The sequence below is a fragment of the Eleutherodactylus coqui genome, chromosome 4, assembly GCF_035609145.1.
Source record: "Eleutherodactylus coqui strain aEleCoq1 chromosome 4, aEleCoq1.hap1, whole genome shotgun sequence".
In the NCBI taxonomy this organism is placed as follows: domain Eukaryota; kingdom Metazoa; phylum Chordata; class Amphibia; order Anura; family Eleutherodactylidae; genus Eleutherodactylus; species Eleutherodactylus coqui.
Window position 1 is genome coordinate 49,606,135 of NC_089840.1, and position 23,864 is coordinate 49,629,998.

At 43.8% G+C, this 23,864-nt stretch overlaps 1 protein-coding gene across 1 annotated transcript; it reads left to right on the forward strand.

The window, feature by feature from the left end:
* Nucleotides 1–314: 314 nt before the first annotated feature.
* PDZK1 (PDZ domain containing 1) lies at nt 315–17,491 on the forward strand. Its single transcript, XM_066598562.1, has 9 exons — nt 315–420; nt 1,536–1,747; nt 6,929–7,130; nt 9,715–9,851; nt 11,836–12,034; nt 12,357–12,553; nt 12,870–13,184; nt 13,820–14,125; nt 17,044–17,491. Exons 2-9 carry the CDS (start codon nt 1,538–1,540, stop codon nt 17,098–17,100), a joined length of 1,623 nt encoding a protein of 540 aa, XP_066454659.1. The 5' UTR covers nt 315–420; nt 1,536–1,537; the 3' UTR covers nt 17,101–17,491.
* Nucleotides 17,492–23,864: the final 6,373 nt, after the last annotated feature.

Below are 23,864 nucleotides of genomic sequence, written 5' to 3' on the forward strand. Positions count from 1 at the left end.
TGGTGGCAGAAGAAGACAAACCTGGAAGATGCCAGGACTCATTGGACTTGGCAGGACCCATAGCTAATAAATACACTTGCTTTATATTTGTCCCACCAGGGTGGGTTTTACTGGGGTCATATAGATCTAGAGCCAGCCTTGCTCTGCTCTTTCTCATTTTTATGTTTAATATGTTCTCTATATCTATTTTTTATATATATGTTTTATATTTTTAGCCTATTCCTTTACTATACAGAGCTGAGAGTAAAAGTCCTCATGAAAGATAACATTTCCTGGTTATCCACTAATGCAGAGTTAAATAGATCATCTTTTAATTCAACCTTTGACCAACCAAAGTCCAGCTGATTTGTGCCAACTCAAGGTAAGACTTCATCCTCGTCGAGAGGACAGCGAGCCGACCTCCCCAGCCACATCTACCAGGTAAGGCTCCCCGTGTACAGAATGTATATAGATCTTGTTGTTTACTGCCTGGAACTATTTTTGTGGAGCTTTCTAATGAAGGACGACCTTCAGAGAACAGCAGGCGTGAAGGAGAAACATGAGCAGCTCTGCATGTAAAATGTAACAGCTATGGAAACATCTCTCTCCTAATTGCAGCAGATTGTTTTCATTTGATATGAGTTTGGGAACTTTTTGGAATTGCAGGCTCCTCTCTGTTTGGGACAATGGGACTTTTTGTGATCTTCAAGTCCTTACTTAAAGGTGAACTTTAAAAAAAAAAAATTTGACTGGACTTATAGGGGAGTTTCCACTTTATTTACTGCATATCTAACTGCAACAATCTCCAGAGTAGGGTTCATCCTGACCCCTTCAAGTCCAATAAGCCAACTGCGTCCAGGGGCAGTCTGAATGGAAGGTTGGCTATGGCCCTCATCATGAACTTTGATAGGAGCTACACAGTATTTTTCCATCCATTCACCACCTGGATGTGGCGGCTATCTCACAAGGTGGGATGGAGATTAGGAGAACTCCATTCTGGAAATATGTGTGGGTCCTAGATGTGGGACCTGCTCTTATCAGACATTTATGGAGTATTCTATGGACATGCGATGTCTAAGGCTTTGTTCACATCTGTGTTGGAGCCTCTAAGCATAGGTTCAGAACAAAATCCATGACAAAATGGACATTGAGTTACTTAAAAGATGAAGATTGCCCTAAGGGCCCATTCACATAGGCATATACAAGTTGCATCTGAGATTCTTAAATGCAACTTGCATAAGACAGCACTTATGGAAGTTGACCGATACATGCGGTCAATGGACATTGAATGTCCACTACTGGTCCATGATACAGACCACAATAGGACATGTTGAGATTTTTTTCACACAGGCCATCAGTCTGTGTGAAAAAAACACCTGTGCATATTGGCTAATTGTCTATGAGTCCGTGTGCTGTCCATGAAATGCATGAACAGCACACAAATGAGAAATACACCTGTGTTAATAGACCTTAAGACTTATATTTGCCTATGTTTTGCATGCCCCAATGTATATCATGAAGCCTATACAATAAATATGTTGCTTCTTCTGCCACAGACATGGCCATGAACGCCAAGCCCCGTGATTGCCATTTAACCAAACAAGATGGAAAAGGCTATGGATTTTTCTTACGCATTGAGAAGGATGAACTCGGTCACCTCATCCGGTCGGTGGAGTCTGGAAGCTCTGCAGATAAAGCTGGGTTAAAGGATGGAGACCGAGTCCTCAAGGTCAATGGGGAATTTGTAGATGACGTAGAACATCCTAAGGTAGTGAAGACTTTTCTTGCCTTGCCATGGGACTTACACATAGGACATTACAGATGAACTTCTTTCTAGTGGTGTAGCTATGTCTGATAGCCCTGGTTGTTATGGAGATATTGCCTATTGACTATAGTCTGTTCAGTGGGGTTGTCAACAGCATGTCTCTACAAACCAATCTGTTTGAGATTACTCAAGTCTTCAGTTCATGGCAGAACTTTTTAAAGCAGTGTTTCCCAAGCTTTTGGGGCTCGCAACACTCCCTATCAAAAAGTTTTTCTCTCATGGAACCCCAGTAAAAAAAAATCCCTCTCTCCCCCCCGCCCCCATCCTTCCTACAGCACCTCTAGGAGCTTCTCAAAGCACACCAGGGTGTCCCAATGCCCCCGACTGGGAATCACTGGGGTTGTGTCGTTACAAAAAAAACCTGCTGGGCATGGGATAAAACTGAAAATGATAGCACCTGCCTCTGTCTTCGCCCCCCCCCCCCCCTCTACCACCACCACCAGGGAAGCAACTGAGTGGCTCCCGTGGCCCTGTCCCTGGCACTTGGCATGGACGTCCGCTTGAAGTCAGGTGACCACTGTGACCAATCAGAGGCCACAGCATCATTGTCTCGAATTCCTGACATCACGGTGCCTAGGATGTAAGCACTGATGCCAGCAGGTTGGATGGTGACGCTATGGCCCCTGATTGGTGCTATGGAAATCTAAAGGAGTTGCTGTTTTGGCTACATACAGAAGTATCCCAAACCTTTCAGTGGAGAGATTCACATGGCCACCTTTACTATATGGAGCTGCAATAGGTAGTCAGGTAGATACCTCTCAGCCTTCTTTTTTGCAAGCTAAACATTCCCAGATCCTTTAACCATTCCTCATAGGATATGATTTGCAGACCGCTCACCATCTTGGTAACTCTTTTCTTAACTTGCTCCAGTTTGTCTATGTCTTTTTTAAAGTGGGGTGCCCAGAACTGGACACAGTATTCCAGATGAGGTCTGACTAAAGAAGAGTAGAGGGGATAATGACCTCACCTGATCTAGACTCTATGCTTCTCTTAATACATCCCAGGATTGTCTTTGCCTTTTTGGCTGCTGCATCACATTGTTGACTAATGTTCAGTCGATGATCTATTAGTATACCCAAGTCTTTTTCACATGTGCTGCTGCTTAGCCCAATCCCTCCCATTCTGTATGTGCTTTTTTCATTTTTCTTGCCCAGATGTAGGACTTTGTATTCCTCCCTGTTCATTACTATTCTGTTAATTGCCGCCCACTGTTCAAGCTCGTCCAGATCTTTTTGAATTCTCTCTCACTCTTCTCTAATATTAGCTATCGCTGCTAACTTTGTGTCTTCAGCAAATTTGATCAGTTTCTCCTAGGCAAAACTGATCAAATTTGCAGAAGACGCAAACTTCTATCTACACCTATAGGATACAGCAATATACTTCTAATGCATGTAATTAAGATAAGGTGCACAGTTGCATTAAAAAAAATCTTTGTTATGTTTGCAAAAAGCAGTGTTTTTCATATGTGCAACTACTTTGACTTTAATGAAGGAGTCTCATCTCTAAAATAGATCCGAATAGTTCTTAAATTGAGTTTGTTCACAGTCCATGTCTGTGTGACCCAGTGTGTGTGTTGACACATAGAATAAAATGGGTCCATATGCTCTTCATATTAACGGACTACACCCAGATGAAAAAAATGCTAGTGTGTCGAAGGCCTAACAGCTTAGTTGGTGCTACTTTCATTAACCCCTTTCTGCCTTGTGCTAGACAGTAACAGTACTGGCGGATGGTCCTTAACATGAAATGCTGTAAATATACAGTACGTATCAACTGTATCAGAGCTGGCTCAGATCCTGGCAGATTAACCGCTTAGATGCCAAAGCAATAGCAAGTGCAGCATCTCAGCAGTTAGCCAGAGCAATGGGGCTTCCTCTGTCACTGACATTGGTACTCTTGTGACATAATCACGGGGTGCCAATTAGTTTGCATGGCAGTCAGGAGCCTAATGAAGGCTCTCAGTATACCATCTTCATACTCCAATTAATATGTGTTTTTTTTGTTTATTCTGACTCCCAAAAAATGGAATAAAAAGTAAACAAAAAGTCACATTTACCCTAAGATGGTACCAATAAAACCTACAAATCATCCTAAAAAAGCTAACCATCGTACAGTTACATTGACTGGAAAAGAAAAATATTATGGGTCTTGACATCATAAAAATGTAAGAAAAAAGGTTTTCCATGGTAATAATGATAAACAATGAAGTAAACTATATCAATTTAGTATCACCATAGACATAGTGAATTACAAGATAACGTTAAAGGGCCACTCCAGTGAAAACACATTTTTCCATCCGTGCCCCCCTCATCTGATTGGCTGTCACACTCTGGAGGTCTCCTCTGTGTATTGTAGCCACTTACATGCAGTGTACCCCCTACCTGATACTTATCAGGCACCACCAGGTTTTTCTTTCACTTTTAAATCAATCCCATGATGCATCAGCACTGCATTAGGTAGGGCTGTACCATCTGTGCCTGCTGGGGCCAGTTTAATTATCATCATGTTCTATACTCATATAAATAAGCTACAGACCATAAGAATGCAGTCAGGAGGTGGAGCTGTGATCTCCTCTACTATAACTGATAGGAGCTGCGTGATCATTATCAATAACTGTGATATGATCATCTATATCCCCTCTAGGCAGTTTAGGTGGTAGGATTCGTGGAGCAGCATAACACAGACTGAGAAACTGACTAGTTTCAGACAACATAACCCCAAGTGAATCTGAGCAGGTCATAATCACATGACCATCTGAGGAAAGAGAGGCGGGAGTTTTAGACAGAAAAGAATAACTAAGCAAGGTAGTCCTAGCTCACTTACATGTACTGGGGAAATAGCTACATAATGAATAAAAATAAAATCACTGGAGTGGGTATTTAACATACTTATACTTAATGGTGAATGCTGTAAAAACAAGACCCAAAAAGCAATGGTGAAATAGCTATTTTTTTCCCCTCCATCCTAAAAATGTAAGTTATTTATATACACCAAAACGGTACCAATAAAAATACAATTCATCCTGAAACTATGAGTCCTGGCTTTCAGAATGCGGAAATAAATTTTTTTTTAAATTTGGTACGTCCTTAAAGGGGTTGCCCAAATTGTCAGTGTGCTCTTTTTTTAAATTAATTTTCCCCATATCTAAGCATAATAAAAAGAGCCTATGCCCACCTATCCTGCTCCACTCTGTGCCGGGTCTATGTTTAAGGCTGCAGTTAGACAGGACGTCACAGGCAGCTGCAGCCAATCACAGACTCGGTGCTCGAATGTGGAAGTCTGTGATTGACTGCAGCAACTTGTGACGTCCAGTAAGCACAGACTGGGCATAGAGTATGGAGGTGCGGCCCTGGGCATGTGGGAAGCAGGACAGTAAGTTTAGAATCTTTTATTATGTTTAGTAATGAGGAAAATGAATCAAAAATTAAATACCTCGGACAACCCCTTTAACCGCCTTACCAATGTCTGCCGTATAGGTAGGTGCATGTCAGGTATTAGTGCATAGGGCAGGCTATATACACAGCTGGTGTCCTGCCACAATAGCCAGCCTTTGACCCATTTAGATGCTGTTGTCAATACTGACAACATCATTTAAATAGCCTGACAGCAGGGGAGCGCTCCCTCCATCTCTCCAATGGCCTACTGCTATAAAATTGCAGGGTGTAGAGATGAGCGAACCTACTCGTTTCGAGTAATTACTCGATTGAGCACCGCGATTTTCGAGTACTTCAGTACTCGGGTGCAAAGATTCGGGGGGCGCGGGGAGGCGTGACGGAGCGGGGGGTAGCAGCGGGGAACAGGGGGGAGCCCTCTCTCTCTCCTTCTCCCCTCCACTCCCCGCTGCAACCCCCCACTCACCCACGGCGCCCCCCGAATCTTTTCGCCCGAGTACGGAAGTACTCGAAAATCGCGGCGCTCGGCCGAAAAAGGGGCGTGGCCGAGTAGGCTCGCTCATCTCTAGCAGGGTGTCATTCAGTTACCCTGGTAGCCTTGGGCCTTATGAAGGTCCCCAGACCTGTCATGGATTTCCTTCTGTTAAAGGGGCTTTCCGGGCTTAGCATCCCTGCCGATCAGCCCATCCTCTGTCCCACTGTCATCCACATCAGTGGTCAGAGAAAGAAATGTAATAGTAGACTTCATTCCCATAGAAATCAATGGGAGTGATGCCTTCTATAACAGTTTTGGCTCCTCATTGCAGTCAGAGCCAGAAGTATAATAGAAGGCTGGATGATCAGCTGATCCTGAGAGGCGGGCCCTTGACAATCAACTATTGATGATCTATCCTAAGGATAGGTCATCAATAGTAAATGCCTGAAACACCATTCAAGCTCTGCAAGGGTGCGTTCACATGAACGCACCCAAACCGTATCAGTAAAATATGAACACAGTTTTGTCGGCGTTTGGCCGACACAATCTTCAGACTACCTAATCCCCAAAGTACATTGGTAGTGTTAGACTACTAATGCACTTTACTTACGGTCTCTCATGTGATCAGTGCTAGCCAATCAGAGAGCAGTGCATAGTGTACATTAAGTAGTTAGAAAATTGCTGCAGCCATAAATAGGGCCTGAAATTGGCATATTAGTGGCAGAAAAGAGCAATTGCAGGTAATATATCCTTCTCTCCTCCTGTCCCGGGACAGACTTTTATCCTGAAACTGGAGGGACACTTTAAGATTGGTGTGAATTACCAGCCCCGTAAAGACTCATTTCAAAAGCATCTTAGGCATTGATCAACACATGACATCCAGTGGTATTGCCGGTACTTTTCTTCCTTCGCTTTGTAATTTTTCTAAATTATATTCTCCAATCACATCCAAAGCTGCACTAAAAATTCTGCTTACTGCATGTCGGAATCTGTCAGCTCCCTGTTGACAAGCACATAGCTTTAGCTGAGCTGCTATAATGCACTGCTGCAAGGCATCGTGAGAGATGTTGTTTTTTTCTGGCCTACAGCACTACATCTTCAACAATGCTGCGGGGATTGTTGAGATTTAGCCAACAGCTGGATTTGGAATGAAGCTTCGGATGTGACTAGAGAATAAGTTGCCCGTTCTAGCTATATTCTATAACAACATGATGGCGCATTTGATGGCTTCATGGATGTGGGCTTGACCATTCACAGGTTGTGCAAATGATTCAGGCCAGTGGGATGGCTGTGACTCTGACGGTTCTGGATGAAGCTTCTTATTTACATTCCAAGAAACCTCAAGTGGAAACATCTGGGAATAAGACACCTTCAGAAGAAGCGAAGTCATCAAAGCCAAGACTCTGCTATTTGGTTAAAGACAAAGATTCTTTTGGATTCTCCTTAAGGACTTTTAAAGGTAAAAAAAAAGTCACAAAGTGGCCATCATACATTAACTGCTTAAGGACATGACCTGGTTTGGTATTTAAAGGGATTGTTCCACTGCTAGCTATTTTGCTGCAGGAAGTAGACAGCTCCATACATTGTGTAGGGGCCCAGGTTGGTACTGCAAGCTGAGACCCATTTACTTCAGTTAGATTCAGCCTGCAATACCAACCCGGGCCATTTTGCAATGAGCAGAGCTGTCTGCTTCCTGCAGCAAAATAGAGAGAAGTGGAACAATCCCTTTAAGGATGCAACAATTTTGGGGAATTTTTATCTCCTCTCTTCAAGTCATAACTCATTTACTTTTCTGTCAACATAGTGGTATGAGGGCTTGTTCATTGTGTGCCGAGCTGCAGTCCTTATTGGTACCATTTTACCATATAATTTTTTATTATTATTTTTTTTTGGGGGGGGGGGGGGGCGGGGCATGGTGAAAGAATATATCAAGTCTGCCACTGATTTTTTTTTAACGCCATTCAGTATCTGGTATAAATGGCATGATGATATTTTTCTACGAGTCGGTCCAATTACGACAATACCAAAATTATGTATTTTTTTTAGGATTTCCTATTTTGCAGAATTAAACTCCTTTTTGGAATTTTTTTTTGCATTACTGCATTCAAAGACCCAGAACTTTATAACCTTTTCATGGACGGAGCTCTGTAAGGCCTCTCTCACACAGCGTTTCTACTAGGGCAAAGCTGCTTCGTGCAGCATTCAGCGTGAGCACTTGCCTGGGCTGTTACTGCTCTTTTAGCGCAGCAACAACGCAGGCAGAGCAAGCCAATGACGTCACCACTTATATAGAACTCTGCGTTCAAAAATGTTGTACACAGCGTTCTATCGCGTTTTGGTCAGCATTGAAAATGCTCCCCATTGATTTCAGCAGGCGACGCATCGGGTTTAAAAACGCTTAAACGCCCCAAAATAGAATAGACAGCACTGCAAAAATGTAGCGTTAGGGATGCTACATTCGAACGCTAGTCTGAGAAGCCCCATTGAAATCAATAGAGGCGTTATACAGATAACGCCACGCTTAACACTGTGAAAGGTGGGCTGTATGAGAGCGGCCTTTCATGATGAATTGTGGTTTTTGTTAAAACCATTTGGGGGTACATGTGACTTTGTTGATCTTTCATTCGGATTTTGGGAGGCAAAATGAAGAAAAGATGACTTTTGGCTCCATTTTTATTTTTCGAAAGTCCTTGCAATGCAAGATAAAAATTGTATTCAATTTATTGTATGGGGTAATTAAAATATTTTTAACTTGATTGTTTCTTTTTAGTTTTTTTATGGCACTGTAGGGAATCTGTATCTGTGATCCTATGATCACTCAGATAATACACCGCACTACCTTTGTACTGCAGTGTATGATCTCTTATCTTTGCAATTACAAGCTATGGAGGCCACTGTTAAACATCTGTTGCGATGACAACCAACTGCCCTTATGCAATTGGATGGTCGAGGGCTGATGACATTACAGAGCTCCCTCCCTCCCTCTATTAACCTCCGACATGCTGTGATTTATGTTGATCATGCTATGTAAGGGGTTAGCGTAGGCATCGGAGTTCTCTCCAATTTCCCATTGTAGTGGGACCCTGACTGTCAGATTACAGCCAGCTTCCATTGCAGATAATGCGGGCTCAGCTCCTGAGCCCACGCACCTGCATGCCATATATGAATGGCATTTCCCACAAACCACTTTCGTCATGTGCTGCTGCTAGTACTTGCTAGATCATCACAGGTGTAATTTACAGCACGTGATCGAGGCCTGAAAATGGTCACAAGAAATGGCTGCTATTCAACCTTTACAGGGACCAAGATTTCTCACATACAAGGAGATCAGGTCATCCAGATTGGACAGTCCCTTTCCATTACACTACTCCTCCGACAATAAGCTAGTCCCCGAAGGACCCGCTATTGGGGCCATATGGGTTTCCAACCTCTGAATGTAAATTTCGAATGTTTCCATTCACTGTCAGCAAGCAGAGATCTTGAAAATAATCAGTCGTTATGTCCTCTGTTCGCAAGTTCACAGCTTCCAGTACTGTTTCAGAACTGCCAGTCAGTTGGGCATGAACAGGGTGAGTATGAGAATGTTGAGAGTAGATGAGTATGGATGAAGCATAGATGAGTATGAGAATGTTGCCATTCACTGATAGCAAGCAGAAATCTTGAAAATGGTGAGAAACTGAAACCATATCAAGTCCTGTTCCCAACAACATCGGATATTCAGTTTGGAACCTGAATTCCATTAAAATACAGGACAAAATAGCCCACGTGCCACGTTACTTCGTACCATCAAATCCTATAAGATATCGGATACATGGATGGAGACCAAATGGACCCCATTATAGTCAATGGGGTCTGTTCCGCACTATTCGATTCCGTAATATGATGGTTCCGTTCGGCCAGCGGGTTCCGTTTTTCTGTTCCCATAACAGAGCAGAAAAGCAGAACCCTGTAGTGCTGATGTGAAGGATCCCTTAGAAAGTTGTAGAACTTTAGTCACCTAATTAAACTTTACTTCTGATGTGATACTTTCTCTCGCCCATTAGGCACTAAAGGATTTTACCTGGACACGCTGACTGCTGCCGGCGCAGCGGCTAAGGCCGGTGTGAAGGAAGGTGACCGCATTATTGAAATAAATGGCCAGAACATTGAACATTACAAATATGATGGTCTTGTCAAGCTGGTAAGATCATATCCAGGTGTAGCTATAGGGTTACAGAGGTAGCAGTAACACCCAGGCCCTGCTGTCAGAGGGGCCCAATATGCCCATATGCCACAGCACAAGACACCACTATTATAAATGCCACGTGATGGTTAGGGGGCTGGATACAGTTTTTTACATCAGGGTCCTGTACCTTTAATTACGCCTCTTTGTGTAACCTCCCGTGGGTCTCTTCTGGGTACTCCCTCTTACATACGGTAGGCATTGTATTGCCATCAGCCACGATGAGGATGATTATGTCCACATTTACCATTAACATGTATTGTATGGCCAACTGATAGATCTATGGAAACGAGGTACATAAGTGATGTCAAGAAGTTTTGTTGACGCTTATCTCAAGTCAGGGACTAATTTTTTTTTCTACAATTTTATGTATATAAGGCTTAAAGTGAAAATCCGGGACCAGCGAGTATATTACCAACATATTGTTTTCTGCCATCCCTCCGATTCTGGGTTCTCTTTTCAGCTTTCCGATATGTCCGGCACAGTCTCCAGACTACCTAATCCTCACAGCTAATTGGTAGTGTTAGACGTCCAATGCACTGTACCTGCTCCCTGATTGGCCAGAGCTGCTCACGTGATCTGAACTGGCTAATCAGAGAACAGTGTACAGTGTGGCTTAGATAGAAAGTTGTGTCAGCCATCTTGGATACCTGAAAGCAGGGTCCAGAACCAGCAGGTTAGAGGAGAGATAGAGAAGAACAGCTGCAGGTCATATACACATCCCCTCATGTCCTGGGACAGAATATTGGTCCAAAACCAGAGGGTCACTTTAAAAAGAATGTCCAGGCTTTTTCTATTGATAACCTATTCCCAGGAAAGGTCATCAATAGCTGATCATTGGCTGGGTCCACTGCTCAAGATTCACGCTAATCAGTTGATCACTGGGCTCACTGTCATGTAGACCGTGCTGGAAGCAGATAGCATTGTCTATAGTCCAGTGGCCCGGTTTGGTACTGCAGGCACAACTTCCACTGAATTGAATGCAACACAAGCCCGGACTCCTGTAATGTTGACAGTGCGATCTGCTTCTAGTACTGTCTGCCTTGACAGTATTGATTGTGGGCATTGCGGGCCGCAGACCAACCAGCCGATCAACTTTTGATGACCTATCCTGAGGATAGGTCAACCATAGTAAAAGTCCCGGAGAATCCCTTTAATCATATTAGAAAAAATCGTGGTGTAAAATAAGTCACATACTTTTGCACAGGCTGAATTTGCGCAAAAAAGTGCAATTTTTTTGCCTTTTTTTACCGCCATCACCATTTTCCTAAAAAGTGTACAGTACTCTCATATTGTTAAGTCTCACTCAGACAAGTGTATTTAACCTGTGTAATATCCAGTAGGCAGCAAATATTAATGACACATGCATATTTTATGCACCACAATATGATAATGGTGCGTATTACACACCAAAATAGGATATATTGTGTTTTTTTCCAATGTATGTAATATGCGGGTTTGCGTGGCCCAATGTAAATCAATGGGCTTTTAACACTGAGTATTACATGTGCAAAAAATTACTAAAGGCTAAATACGCTCGTCTGAGTGAACCCTTATACGGGGCTTTACAGCTCTTCGACAGTGCTATTCACTAGTGTTGAATCCTGCACTGAACAGGGGGTTGGACCCGATGACTCTGGAGGTCCTTTCCAACTCTATCATTCTAGGATTCTATGAACAAGTAGACTCCTGTTTCGGGTAGAACCCTGCTGAATACTCTGTTCGAGTTTGTGCCAAACAGAACTTTTAGCAAAGTTCAACGCGAAACAGGAGTCTACTGCTTCGATTCGCTCAACACTAGTGTGGCATGTAGTAAAAAACTGGGAACCGAGAACCTACAAAAACCCTGGAAGAACCTACAGATATTGGCAGGGTTGGGTTTGATCTCATGGCTTCGGTGCAGGTGAGCAGTTATGTACAATATCTTTCTTGATTCTTGCAGGTGAAAGAGTCCGGAGATTCTGTCATGTTCCTGTTGGTCGATAAAGAAACCGACAAATATTTCCAGCAACAGATGAAAAAGATCACAGTAGACGAGGCAATGCCGCCCCTGCTGCTGCCCAACCCACCCAGGATCGTGGACCTGCACAAGGGAGCCGATGGCTACGGCTTTTATCTAAGGCAGGAGAAAAATAATAAAGGTAACGAAAAAACAAACTGGGGTCACATGGAAAAAAGCACAAGCAAAATTTCCCTTTCGGCCCAGTCATCTTTCCAAATTTGTCATCAAGCGGGTGGGGGCATTTGCCATGGGCACTTTTCTCAAGTACACCATTAAAAAAAATGAGATGAAAAATGTCAGCTGGAGTTGGGTTACACTGGTATAAGGCCTAGACTAGTGGTTTTGTAGTCTCATGGTTAACAAGACTTTCCTGTATTGGGTTTATCTGCAGTCCTGTGTAAAATGACATATAATCCACCAATAAACTACAATGAGCCATCTTTATCTTGACTGCCACACAGGGCACTTCATTGTGGAGATTGAACAGAACAGTCCAGCATATGAAGTTGGCCTCAAGGATTATGACCGAATAGTTGCAGTAAATGGAGAATCCGTGGAGAACTTCCAACATGAACAGGTGGTGGAAGCTGTCTGTAAAGGGGGAAACAAGACCACCCTACTGCTCTCAAACAAAGTGACAGATGAAATCTATGCCAAGGTAAGTGCCCGGTATGAAGAAGGTCAATGCTGTACCAGGAGGCATATATCTCTATTACTCCCCATATGCACACCATTCGCAACTTGATTGGTCGTTTGGATTTACACATTCACGGTGATTGGTTATTTGGTTTGCCTGATTCACTGTGATTGGTTGTTTAGGTGTAGAAGTGGGAAGTAAAAGGCTAATATGCTACCAGGAGATGTAGAATGTATGTTTTTACTGGGACTATAAAGAGTATTATAAGTCTTATATGATCAGCATGCTATACCTGGTGCCTATCATCATGGGTAATGCACTGAATTTGTGGTTTCAGGCTGGCATTTCTCCTTTTGCATATTTGAAAACATCAATGGCTCCAACACCAATAAAAACCGAAACTCCAAAACCAACAGAAATAACAACTACCAAGCAATCTACTGCGCCGACTCAACCTGTAGATACAACTCCAAAACCAACAGAACCACCACCTGCCAAACCATCTTCTGCACCGGCACCAAATCAACCTGCAGTCACATCTTCTCCTGACCCGAAACATAAACCTAAACTATGCCGACTGACAAAGGGCAGTTCAGGTTTTGGCTTTAACCTGAATGCTATCAAAGATGTCCCGGGACAGTATATTAAGCAGGTAAGTCAATTGCAGACAATGCTTGTGCAAGGGTAGGACTGTTGATACCATAGACCATTACCAGTAGTGGCAATGCAAAGCTAAGGCTATGGGATGGTGTTGAGCATCAGTGTTGATAAGGATAACAGGGTCAAAGGGAACTTTTTCTTCTTTCAGCTTGGTCAATGGATACAGTATTTTTACAGAATTAGTGGCCATTTGGTTTTTGACAGCGCCCCTCTAACTCCAGTTTCATGACAGATGAACAATTTGGTTATCCTGTAGCATATCTGTCCCCCAATCTAGGAAAGCTGTATGCAGTTATGTTACCAAGGTTCTCAGGACAATTGTCAATTTTGGAATGCCCAGACGGGCAACACTATCTGCACTTCTGGCTGTATAGGCTTAACTATAACTCTGGATTAATAGAAAACCATGGCTGCATTGTTCCAGAAACAGTGACACTCTTGCCCATTTATGTTTAGTGTTGCAGTTCTAGTCCCATTCACTTGGTCAATGAAGCGTTGAGCACTTGGACTTTTCCAATTTCAGAAAGGGCGTTATTACATAATTAGGTTAGGTAGTATTTGATTGAATTCTAGATGGATATCCCGTATATTCCAAATGTTACTAACCTATCTAGGTCTTATTTAAAGGTTATTAAGGGTGGCCCTGCAGATGTAGGTGGAATAAAAGATGACGACTTTTTGGTGGAAGTCAATGGTGTCAACGTGGAGAAGGAAACTTATGAAGACGTTGTGATGATGATCAAAGCAGCAGGAGAGAATGTTACATTACTGGTGGTTTCACAAGATGGTTATGAGCACTTTAAGGCGCAAAAAATCCCAATTACATCATCTATGGCTGACCCGCTACCGGAAGCAAACAGTCTTCCTTCCTCAAGCTCCAACCAGAAAACTCCACCTAGCAAAGCAAGATCAGCTCCAGAACCAGTTGAAATGGTGAGTTCAAAAAATGAACATAGTAGCTGAAGAGAAGTCGTAAATCCATCCAGTTCTGCCTAATATCATGTAACCTTGAGGAAGGCAAAGAAAACCCCATGAAGTAGAAACAAATCTTCCTCATCTAAAGGTACTTTTACATGGGACGACCGGTCAGTCGCAAGATGCTTTTACACAGGAAAGATTATCGCTAGGGAATGGAGGTGGAGCGGGCTGAGGATCGTTTCGGCCTGCCTGCTTCTATTCACACTAAGCAGGGAGTTGTTCATAAGTGAACGATTGCCTGTTTACACGGGGTAATTCATCTTTTGATGGACCATTGGCCCATCCCCTGTAATATAGTAACCATACCTGGTACTAATTTTACGCTCGTGAAAGCCATCCAGGCCCCTACTGAACAATTTTTGTCAATTCACTATCAAGACTTCACGTCTCATTGCTCTTACAGTAAAGAATCTAGGATGGTGGAGAAACTTTCTTTCTTGTACACCATTGCCCAAAACTCTACACCACATTGTGTGTGTGATCTAACCAACAATTTGTAAAGTGGAAGAACAATGCTGTCATTGTATGCACCTATTTATCTTTTGATGCACCCCATGGTCTTACTTGCCTTGGCAGCAACTGCCTGACACTGGTTTCTCCAGTTAAGTCCTTTTCCATGTCAGTTTTCCCATTTATTAAAGCCACCCTCTGCTCCAGGACAAACCGAAATGGCCACACTGCTTCTATCTACCAGATAAAAGCACACTATACATCAGGAGTGCATGGGTAGTTTAAGACACTAGCCCCTGCTACGATTTGCCATTGCTGCTCACATGAACACTGTAGGCCAGAGGCGTAACTTGAAGCTCCCGGGCCCCAATGCAAAACTTGTAACAGGGCCCCCAACTATAATGCTTTACTCATAGTACTGGGCTCCCTATATGGAGAAGAGAGGCCTTATGGGCCCCCTAAAGCTCCTGGGCCCGGGTGCAACCGCATCCCCTGCATCCTCTATAGTTACGCCCCTGCTGTAGGCCTATCAGAGCAGTGTCTAGAGTCTTAGACTATGCATACATTTCCAATGGACAGTATGCATCTGGTAGTCTGAGTATTAGTGCAGCCATGTTGGTCTGTCTTATACCAAAGGGTCGATGTACATACTTTTGGCAGGGGTGCATTAAAGGGGTTGTCCCGAGGCAGCAAGTGGGTCTATACACTTCTGCATGGCCATAATAATGCACTTTGTAATGTACATTGTGCATTAATTTTGAGCCATACAGAAGTTATAAAAAGTTTTATACTTACCTGCTCCGTTGCTGGCGTCCTCGTCTCCATGGTGCCGACTAATTTTCGCCCTCCGATGGCCAAATTAGCCGCGCTTGCGCAGTCCGGGTCTTCTCCTCTTCTCTATGGGGCTCCGTGTAGCTCCGTGTAGCTCCGCCCCGTCACGTGCCGATTCCAGCCAATCAGGAGGCTGGAATCGGCAATGGACCGCACAGAAGCCCTGCGGTCCATGAAGACAGAGGATCCCGGCGGCCATCTTCAGCAGGTGAGTATGAAGACGCCGGACCGCCGGGATTCAGGTAAGCGCTGTGCGGGTGGGTTTTTTAACCCCTGCATCGGGGTTGTCTCGCGCCGAACGGGGGGGGGGTTTAAAAAAAAAAAAAACCCGTTTCGGCGCGGGACATCTCCTTTAAGTGAGCACTGCTCACGGGTCCTATTCTAATTAATAAGACCCATGCACGATACTTGCCAGGCATTGGTTGCATTGGCAATTTCCTGCCCAGCATGCGGTGGCATTTCTCCATGCCTGATGTTAGAAGAAATCCCTACATATTGAGCATCCTCTATTGGCAGCTGTAGGCTGGCAGACATTTCTCAAGTTACTTATTGCTGAGTGAAGGGAAGCAGAACATATATCACAACTGTATTATTTATTTAAGGACTATTCCCATCTCAGTCAATAATGGATGCGATGGGGCAACTGCAGTAGTAGGGAGTTACAGCCAAGCGGGCCATCTTACACTGTTTCCATAAAAGCAGTAAATGCAATTAAAATGAAATAGTGTAGTGTAGTGAGTTAAACTGGAAAATGTCACTAAGGGTACATTTAAACGTAGCGGAAACCCTGTGGAATCTCCGCAGCAAAAAATTCCAAAGTGGATTTTGCAGGATTTCCACTTACAATACCTTGTCAAAATCCACACCATGTACGGAGTTGGACCAGGAATGAGCAAATCCACAGCTAATTTTAGCAGCTACAGCGCTCTCTCTTACCTCTTAATACATTACGCCTGATCACGTCACCGGACAGCCTCAAGCGAGCGCCAAGCCATTGGTCAGGTGATGCCATTTGCAAATCACCTAATCAGTGCTCACTAGACGCTTCCAGATTGATTCCATGTGATGGAGCGCAATGTATTGGGAGAGGGAGCGCTGAAGCTGCTAAGATCAGCTACTGATATGCAGCTGATTGGTCAGAATCACTGATGTTGTGGTTTTTGACACAGTATTTTATGTGGAATGCTGCAGAAATTCCACAGCAGTTCCGCTACGTGTGAACGTACCCATATGGTACGTGACGTCTGCCTCTAAATTCCATTTTTTTAATGCTTTTTTTGCGAGGATCTTCATACAGAATTCGCCCTGTCAATGGACAAAATCTGCATGTGGAATTTCAACACGGAAAATCTTATTTCTGTCCTCTGACACAGCGCTTGGGTGAGCTCTGCACCCCTACCGGTCTAGCCATCAACGGGACTCCTACTGATCAATACTTTTGACACATCTGGCTTGTCAAAAGTTAGCTGAAAGTTCAGTTAGTCTTTAAAGATTAATCTATGTTTTGGAGGGTATAATACGAATTGCTCTGATTTTTGGCAGGTCTTATGTCCTATATTAATACATTTTACTGTACTGATGTTATTTTGCAGGAAACTAAAACTTCAGAGGAGGAGCCTCCTAATAATGACGATGACACCGCTCTGTAGACACCAAGACCAGAAGAGGTCTCACCTTGGTCAAACATGACATACACTGGAAAACCTGGCTGATCTTCTAATGATACAGACTAAAGCTATCATACCCAGAATACAATCCAATGTTCTGCCCAGGGATGGGGAGGAGGGGGGGCAAGGAATCCTTGGTTATATTACAATTCCATCATCTCAAGTTGATTATTTATGGTCGTTTGGTAATAATTAACCTCTATGGAGCATTGTAGCAGTAAAATATTTAACTTTTATGACTTGTTTTGCATCTTCAAGGCGCAGATGGTAGAGATCACTTGAGTTGGTGACGCATGAGTTGGTCTTGCGTCTTGGTGATGGAGTCACATCCTATAAGACATAGCTATTGGTGGCGAAACCATGATAAAACTTCTGTCCTAGGTGAAAGTTAATAAAGAAAAGTGTACTGGTGACTGTTTGCATATTTGTGTCCTAAGGCTTAAAACTTGAATTTGGTCAGAAGGATATGTTATAAAGTTGACTTCACTCAAAAGGTCCTGTGTCACATTCCAGGAAGTGGAGATATGAGGGAGACGTTTTCTTGGGTCATCATAGCGGTCACTGTGCCATCTCAGACATGGAAGGAACACTGGAGCTACCATAACTTCCATTTCTCCTGGCTCTGGGAGAAGAGCAAGGGGTCAAAGGTGGGCAATGGAAAGGGTTGACGCTCTTATAAATTAGGCAACAGAAGACACCTTAGAGGTGAGCTTATTAATATTTTTTTACATGAGCAGGGAGAGGTAGCAATTACTTGTGGGCCATGGTATGTGAGAGAGGGAAAAAGTCCCTCTGCCCCATAAGTACATATCAGTATTATAAGGGACACATGATCAGTGGAGGCCCCGTTATAGAAGTTATGAAGGCATCAGGGTCCAGAAGCCTCAAATTTACTCCCATGCGTTTAACTATATACATAGTTAATTATTCCATGACCTGTACAATACACTGAAAAAGGCGGTTCTATAGTCAGTAAAAGAAAGGGTTCTTTACAGTAAGAGCAGGCAAACTCTAGAATGGTTACTTTCTTTGCACCTCTATTTGTTAGCTCAATATGTAGAGAATAGAATCTATTGATTTAAATGAGTTCGTTGAAATACACCTATTTGGCGTGCACATTTCGGTCGCGTAAAAAAAAAAAAAAGCAGCATGTTCTATTTTCCTATGCATCTGCGCAGGTAGAGGGAACATTTGGAACTCATGAATCTAATTGCCCATTTCAATGGCTGAGAGCATCACTGTTTTTTTTTTTTGTGTGCACAAATACGCATAATTTGCATGTGCTAAAAGGAGTAAAAAATAAACAAAAACTGCGGTTGTACGTGCAAATACGCATATGCTTGTGTGAAGCTGGCCTTAAAGTATATATGACATGTCATGGAGGTATAAAACCTTTGAAAGAAGATAGCAGTAGAGGCACAAGCATGTAGAACTAGCAGGGTTGAGTTCGTTTTCCCATAACAGCTCAAGTAAATGTACTGCATTTTGATAAAGGCTGTGGACACTATTGGGGACATTATTTTTTTTTTTTACTTACATGCATATGGATTGGACTGACAATTATTTTTTGCATTAGGGTTTAAGTGAAAAATTTTCACTGCTTGTCTTCTACAGCTTCTGCATCTCACTGTATACAGCAAACTGCAGACTGCATTTCATAATTTAAACCAAACTACAGAAAGCAAATCCCATAGTGAGCTTGTCTGGTGGCTCTGTGTCCAGTCCTTCTCTCTCCTCTCTGGAATGATCTTCTAAACTTTAACGAATCAGCTTAGAAGATCATTCTGGAGGGGAGAGAGAAAATTTGGAGACCGAGTCATCAGATGAGCTTACTGACACATTTGCTAATGGCAGGTGAAGGCACAAATGGCGCAAGACTTCCTATTATACAATTTCAGGCAAATGCGTTTTGTCCGACTTCTCTTTCACTGATTATTGCTCAGCAGATAGAACACGTTTTGGGTTGAACCACTTCCTCAGTCACAGTGTTGTGTGCCTGTCAGGACTTGAACTCTGGTACTGCAAGCACTGGCCCTTCTTATCGAGATATCCAGCCAGTGAACACTTTCCCTGCATAACTCTCAGCCTTGTTCTCTGATCCCAGTCATCTAGCTCCTGCTTCCTGGTCCTGACCCCGCCACTTGCCTTCATCGCATTTCCTATAAAATCCTGGCCCTGCCACTCCCTGATTGCGAGATTATTCTGCTTCACAGCACCGTTTAGTCAAGCTCCACATTGCCTGCTCCTCCGCTATTACTGCAAAGACTATCCAATAACAACTCCTGGCTTCCTCCTGACTACTCTCCAGTCCCACTCTGCTACTACACCCGTGGCTCCTATCCAGTGCCGGTAAGATGCCAGAAAATAATCACACCCTAAAATGGCGTCCTTAGTAGCCAAGCTCAGGAAAAGGTTGCTGCTATGCAACAAAAGATCGAGGAGTTAGAGGCAACTCTTGTAAATGTGCAGTTTAGGGTCAGACGTTCGCATGCCATTGCCACCAAATTTTGCTGGAGTGCATCGGCAATACCAAGGTTTCCTAAATCAATGCTGGATATATTTCCAGATGCAGCCCACCATGTTTACCAGTGACAGGAAAAAGGTGTTTTTCATCATTAACCTCCTCACTGATGAGGATCTCGAATGGGCCTCGCCGTACATAGAGACCAACAGTAACCTACTTGATAGTTTCAATGCCTTCACCACTGCTATGGGTCAAATTTTTGATGATCCAAACCGCTGTGCCATGGCTAAAGGGAGGTTACATAACCTGACAGGGGCGACGTTCCGTTGCAGTGTATACGGCAGAATTTTGTCGCTGGGTGAATGATACCGCATGTAATCTAGCTGCACAACAGAGACAATTTTGTCAGGGATTATCAGAGTGGGTCAAGGATGAACTTGCCAGAGTGGAGACTCCCGGATTGACCAGAGACTTTCCGAGCAGCGAAGTGAGAGACTGCGGGGCACTAACACCCCTTATTCCTTCAGCCAATCCACACTGAGTCCTCCGTCGAGGACTGAAGCCACACCAGAACCAATGCAGATCGAAGTCATCCGCAAACCCTTTTCCACCCCTGAAAAGGAAAGACACTGTGCCATCTGTGACTTTATTGTGGAAACTTGGGACATTACACTTTAAACTGTACAAACAAGTTCCAAAGGACTCTCGCCCTAGCCAACGTCAAGGCCATAACCAATCTAGCCATCACGGAACAAGGGGATGTCACCAAACCTACCTTTTCAACGGTAATTCAAGAAGGTGCAAATAGCCTTCCCCCATTCCACCATTTTGTTCTCCTAATAGAGATCTTGACGGGTAATCAGATAACACAGTGTTCAGCTATGCTGGATTCAGGAGCAGGAGGAAACTTTATGGATTTAAAATTTGATCTTGACAAATACATTGCTACCAGACATTGCCTATACTAATTGATATGGAAACCGTGGATGGGTCACCCTTGTCCTCTGGACCTGTCACACAGAGTGTCGAATTGGAGCTCCGCATGAAACCTGACCATCAAGAGACAATCAGCTTCCAGCTCATCTTGTCCTCTAAATTTCCAGTGATTCTTGGGATCCCCTGGTTCTCTGCCCACAATCCCTCAATCAAGGATCATTACTTTCCCTTCAGAATTCTGTAAAGAGAATTACCCGATAGCACCATCCGTCCCTAAACCAGTGCAAGTGCGGATGGTAAACAGGACTTTGATAAGATACCAGTTCAATACCAGAGGTTCAAGGATGTCTGCAGCAAGAAGAAAGCTGACCAGCTGCCATCTCATCGGCCATATGATTGTCCTATTCAGCTGCTCCCTGGATCTTCTATTCCATTTGGGCATATCTACAACCTTACAGAACCACAGTTAGGGTCCCTTCGGGAACATTTGGATGAAAAGCTAAACAAGGGCTTCATCCGGCCCTCCTCCTTCCCTGCGGGAGCACCCATTTTCTTTGTTAGAAAGAAAGACTACTTTTCGGACTACCGGAAACGAAACAAGATTACTGTTAAGAATTGCTACCCTCTCCCGCTAATTCTAGAACTGCTGGAAAGACTTCAGGCAGCCAAGGGCTTTACTAAACTGAACTTCAGAGGAGCGTATAATCTGGTACTGATCTGACCCAGAGATGAATAGACTGCTTTTAGAACAAGATCTGAACACTTCGAATCTCTAGTACTGCCATTCAGGCTCTGCAATGCTCCCGCTACCATCCAGCACTTCATCAATGACGTATATCGAGACCTGTTGGACCAGTTCGTAGTGGAATATCTCGACGACATCCTCAGCTTTATTAATAACTTGGAGGCACATCGCTAGCATGTTCGGGTGGCCCTGCAGGAGACTCAAAAGAATACTTTCTACATTAAACTAGAGAAGTGTGAGTTTGAACAGACCCAAATACAATTCCTGGGATACATTATCTCCCCAGATGGCTTAAGTATGGTCCCCAGCAAGATTAAAGCCATCCTGAACTAGCCCATTCCAGGAAATGAGAAGGAAGTACAGCGCCTGATTGGCTTTGCGAACTTTTACAGAAAATTTATTAAGGACTTCTTAACGGTCACCTCGCTCATGAAGAAAGCACACAGGTCCTCGAAGGAACAAGTCGCTTTGGATAAACTAAAGACTCTGGTGAATCAGTACTGGTGCTGAGGTAAGAAAAGACCAGAAGTGCCTGCTGTTGAGGTGAATGCCTCCGACTCTGCAATAGAAGCTGCCCTGTCACAACGAGTCGGACATAAGATGAAACTACTCCCTTGTGCATTTCTGTCCTATACCTTATCAACTGCTGAAAAAAACTATGATGTTGGGAACAAGGAACTTCTGGTCATCAAGGTGGCTTTCACCAAATGGAGCCCATCATCTAGTAATGGTTCTTACTGACCATAAAAATTTTGAATTTCTCTGCACTACGAAGAGGTTATCTGCGAGACAAGCACAATGGGCTCTGTTCTTCTCCATGTTTGATTTCATTGCAGACACACTGTCCAGGATATTTTAGGAGCCTGAAGAGAGGGCAAATACAGACCACACAATTCTGTCCTCCAAAAAATTTTTGGGCATCCTACACTCTGAAGACCTTCTAAGAAAGCTTAAGCGAGGATATGAAAAAGACTCATTCCTGAGGTGTATTTCTAAAGATGTAAAGCTTTTTTTCACAGAGCGGCTTTGCAGGAAAGAAAACAAACTATATGTTCCAGAGGCTGGTCGATTTAAAGGGGTTGTCCCGCGCCGAAACGGGTTTTTTTTTTTTTTTTTCAATCCCCCCCCCCGTTCGCCGCGAGACAACCCCGATGCAGGGGTTAAAAAAGAACACCAGAGAGCGCTTACCTGAATCCCCGCGCTCCGGTGACTTCTTACTTACCTGATGAAGATGGCCGCGGGGATCTTCTCACTCGGTGGACCGCAGGGCTTCTGTGCGGTCCATTGCCGATTCCAGCCTCCTGATTGGCTGGAATCGGCACGTGACGGGGCGGAGCTACACGGAGCCGGCATCCAGCACGAGCAGCCCCATTGAAAAAAGAAGAAGACCCGGACTGCGCAAGCGCGGCTAATTTGGCCATTAGACGGTGAAAATTAGTCGGCTCCATGGAAACGAGGATGCTAGCAGCGGAGCAGGTAAGTGAAAAACTTTTTATAACTTCTGTATGGCTCATAATTAATGCACAATGTACATTACAAAGTGCATTAATATGGCCATACAGAAGTGTATAGACCCACTTGCTGCCGCGGGACAACCCCTTTAAAGTTGTTAAACTAGTCCATTATTCAAAGTTTGCCGGTCACCTTGGGGTCACAAATACTGCAGAACTTTTACTTTGTTCCTTCTGGTGGCCCGACTGCAGGAGAGATGTGAAGCAGTATATCACCTCTTAAGAAGTATGTGCTCAGAACAAGATGCCACAAGCTCACCCTCTGGGTTTTCTACTGCCCCTTCCAGTCCCATGCAGACCAAGGGGATCTATATCCATGGATTTTATAGTGGATTTGTTCCCCTTAAAAGGGATGACTTTTTTCCTTGTGTTCGTGGATCGACTTACGAAGATGGCTCCCTTCATCCCCATAGAAAAGATTTCCACTGCGGAGTTCATGATGCTGGAAGTTTTCCAATTACATGGTATTCCGGATGATGTGGTCTCTGACAGAGGGGTCCAGTTCACCTCAAAGTTCTGGAGACACTTCTGCACGGCCCTGGGAACCACTGTAAATCTTTCTTCTGCCTTTCATCCCCAGGTCAAATGGCCAGACTGAGAGGATGAACCAGACCCTGGAGCACTATCTTCACTGCTTCAGTTCTCATCTTCAGGACGACTGGGTGGACTACCTACCAACATCAGAGTTCACCTGCAATAACCCCAAGCACAGTTCAACCGCTCAGAGCCCGTTCTACACCAATTATAGTACCCATCCAGTCTTCATTCCTGGCCTTCAGATTAACACTCCTGTCCCAACTATCAATCACAGACTGACGGAATTAGTGGAAACTCAGAAAAGGTTAAAGGAAATCTTACAGGAAGTCCAGGATGTCTATAAGAAAACGCCAAGCAGCCCCTATGTTCCAGGTTGGAGAGAAGGTTGGAGAAAGAATCTTAAGGCGAACATACCCTTCTCCCACACTTAGGAAAAGATTCATCAGCCCTTTCTCAATCTCAGCGAGGGTCAGCTAGGTGGCATTTCACTTGAAACTCCCAGGCAGCCTGAGGATTCACCGTCTTCCATGTGTCACTACGGAAACCGTTCAAA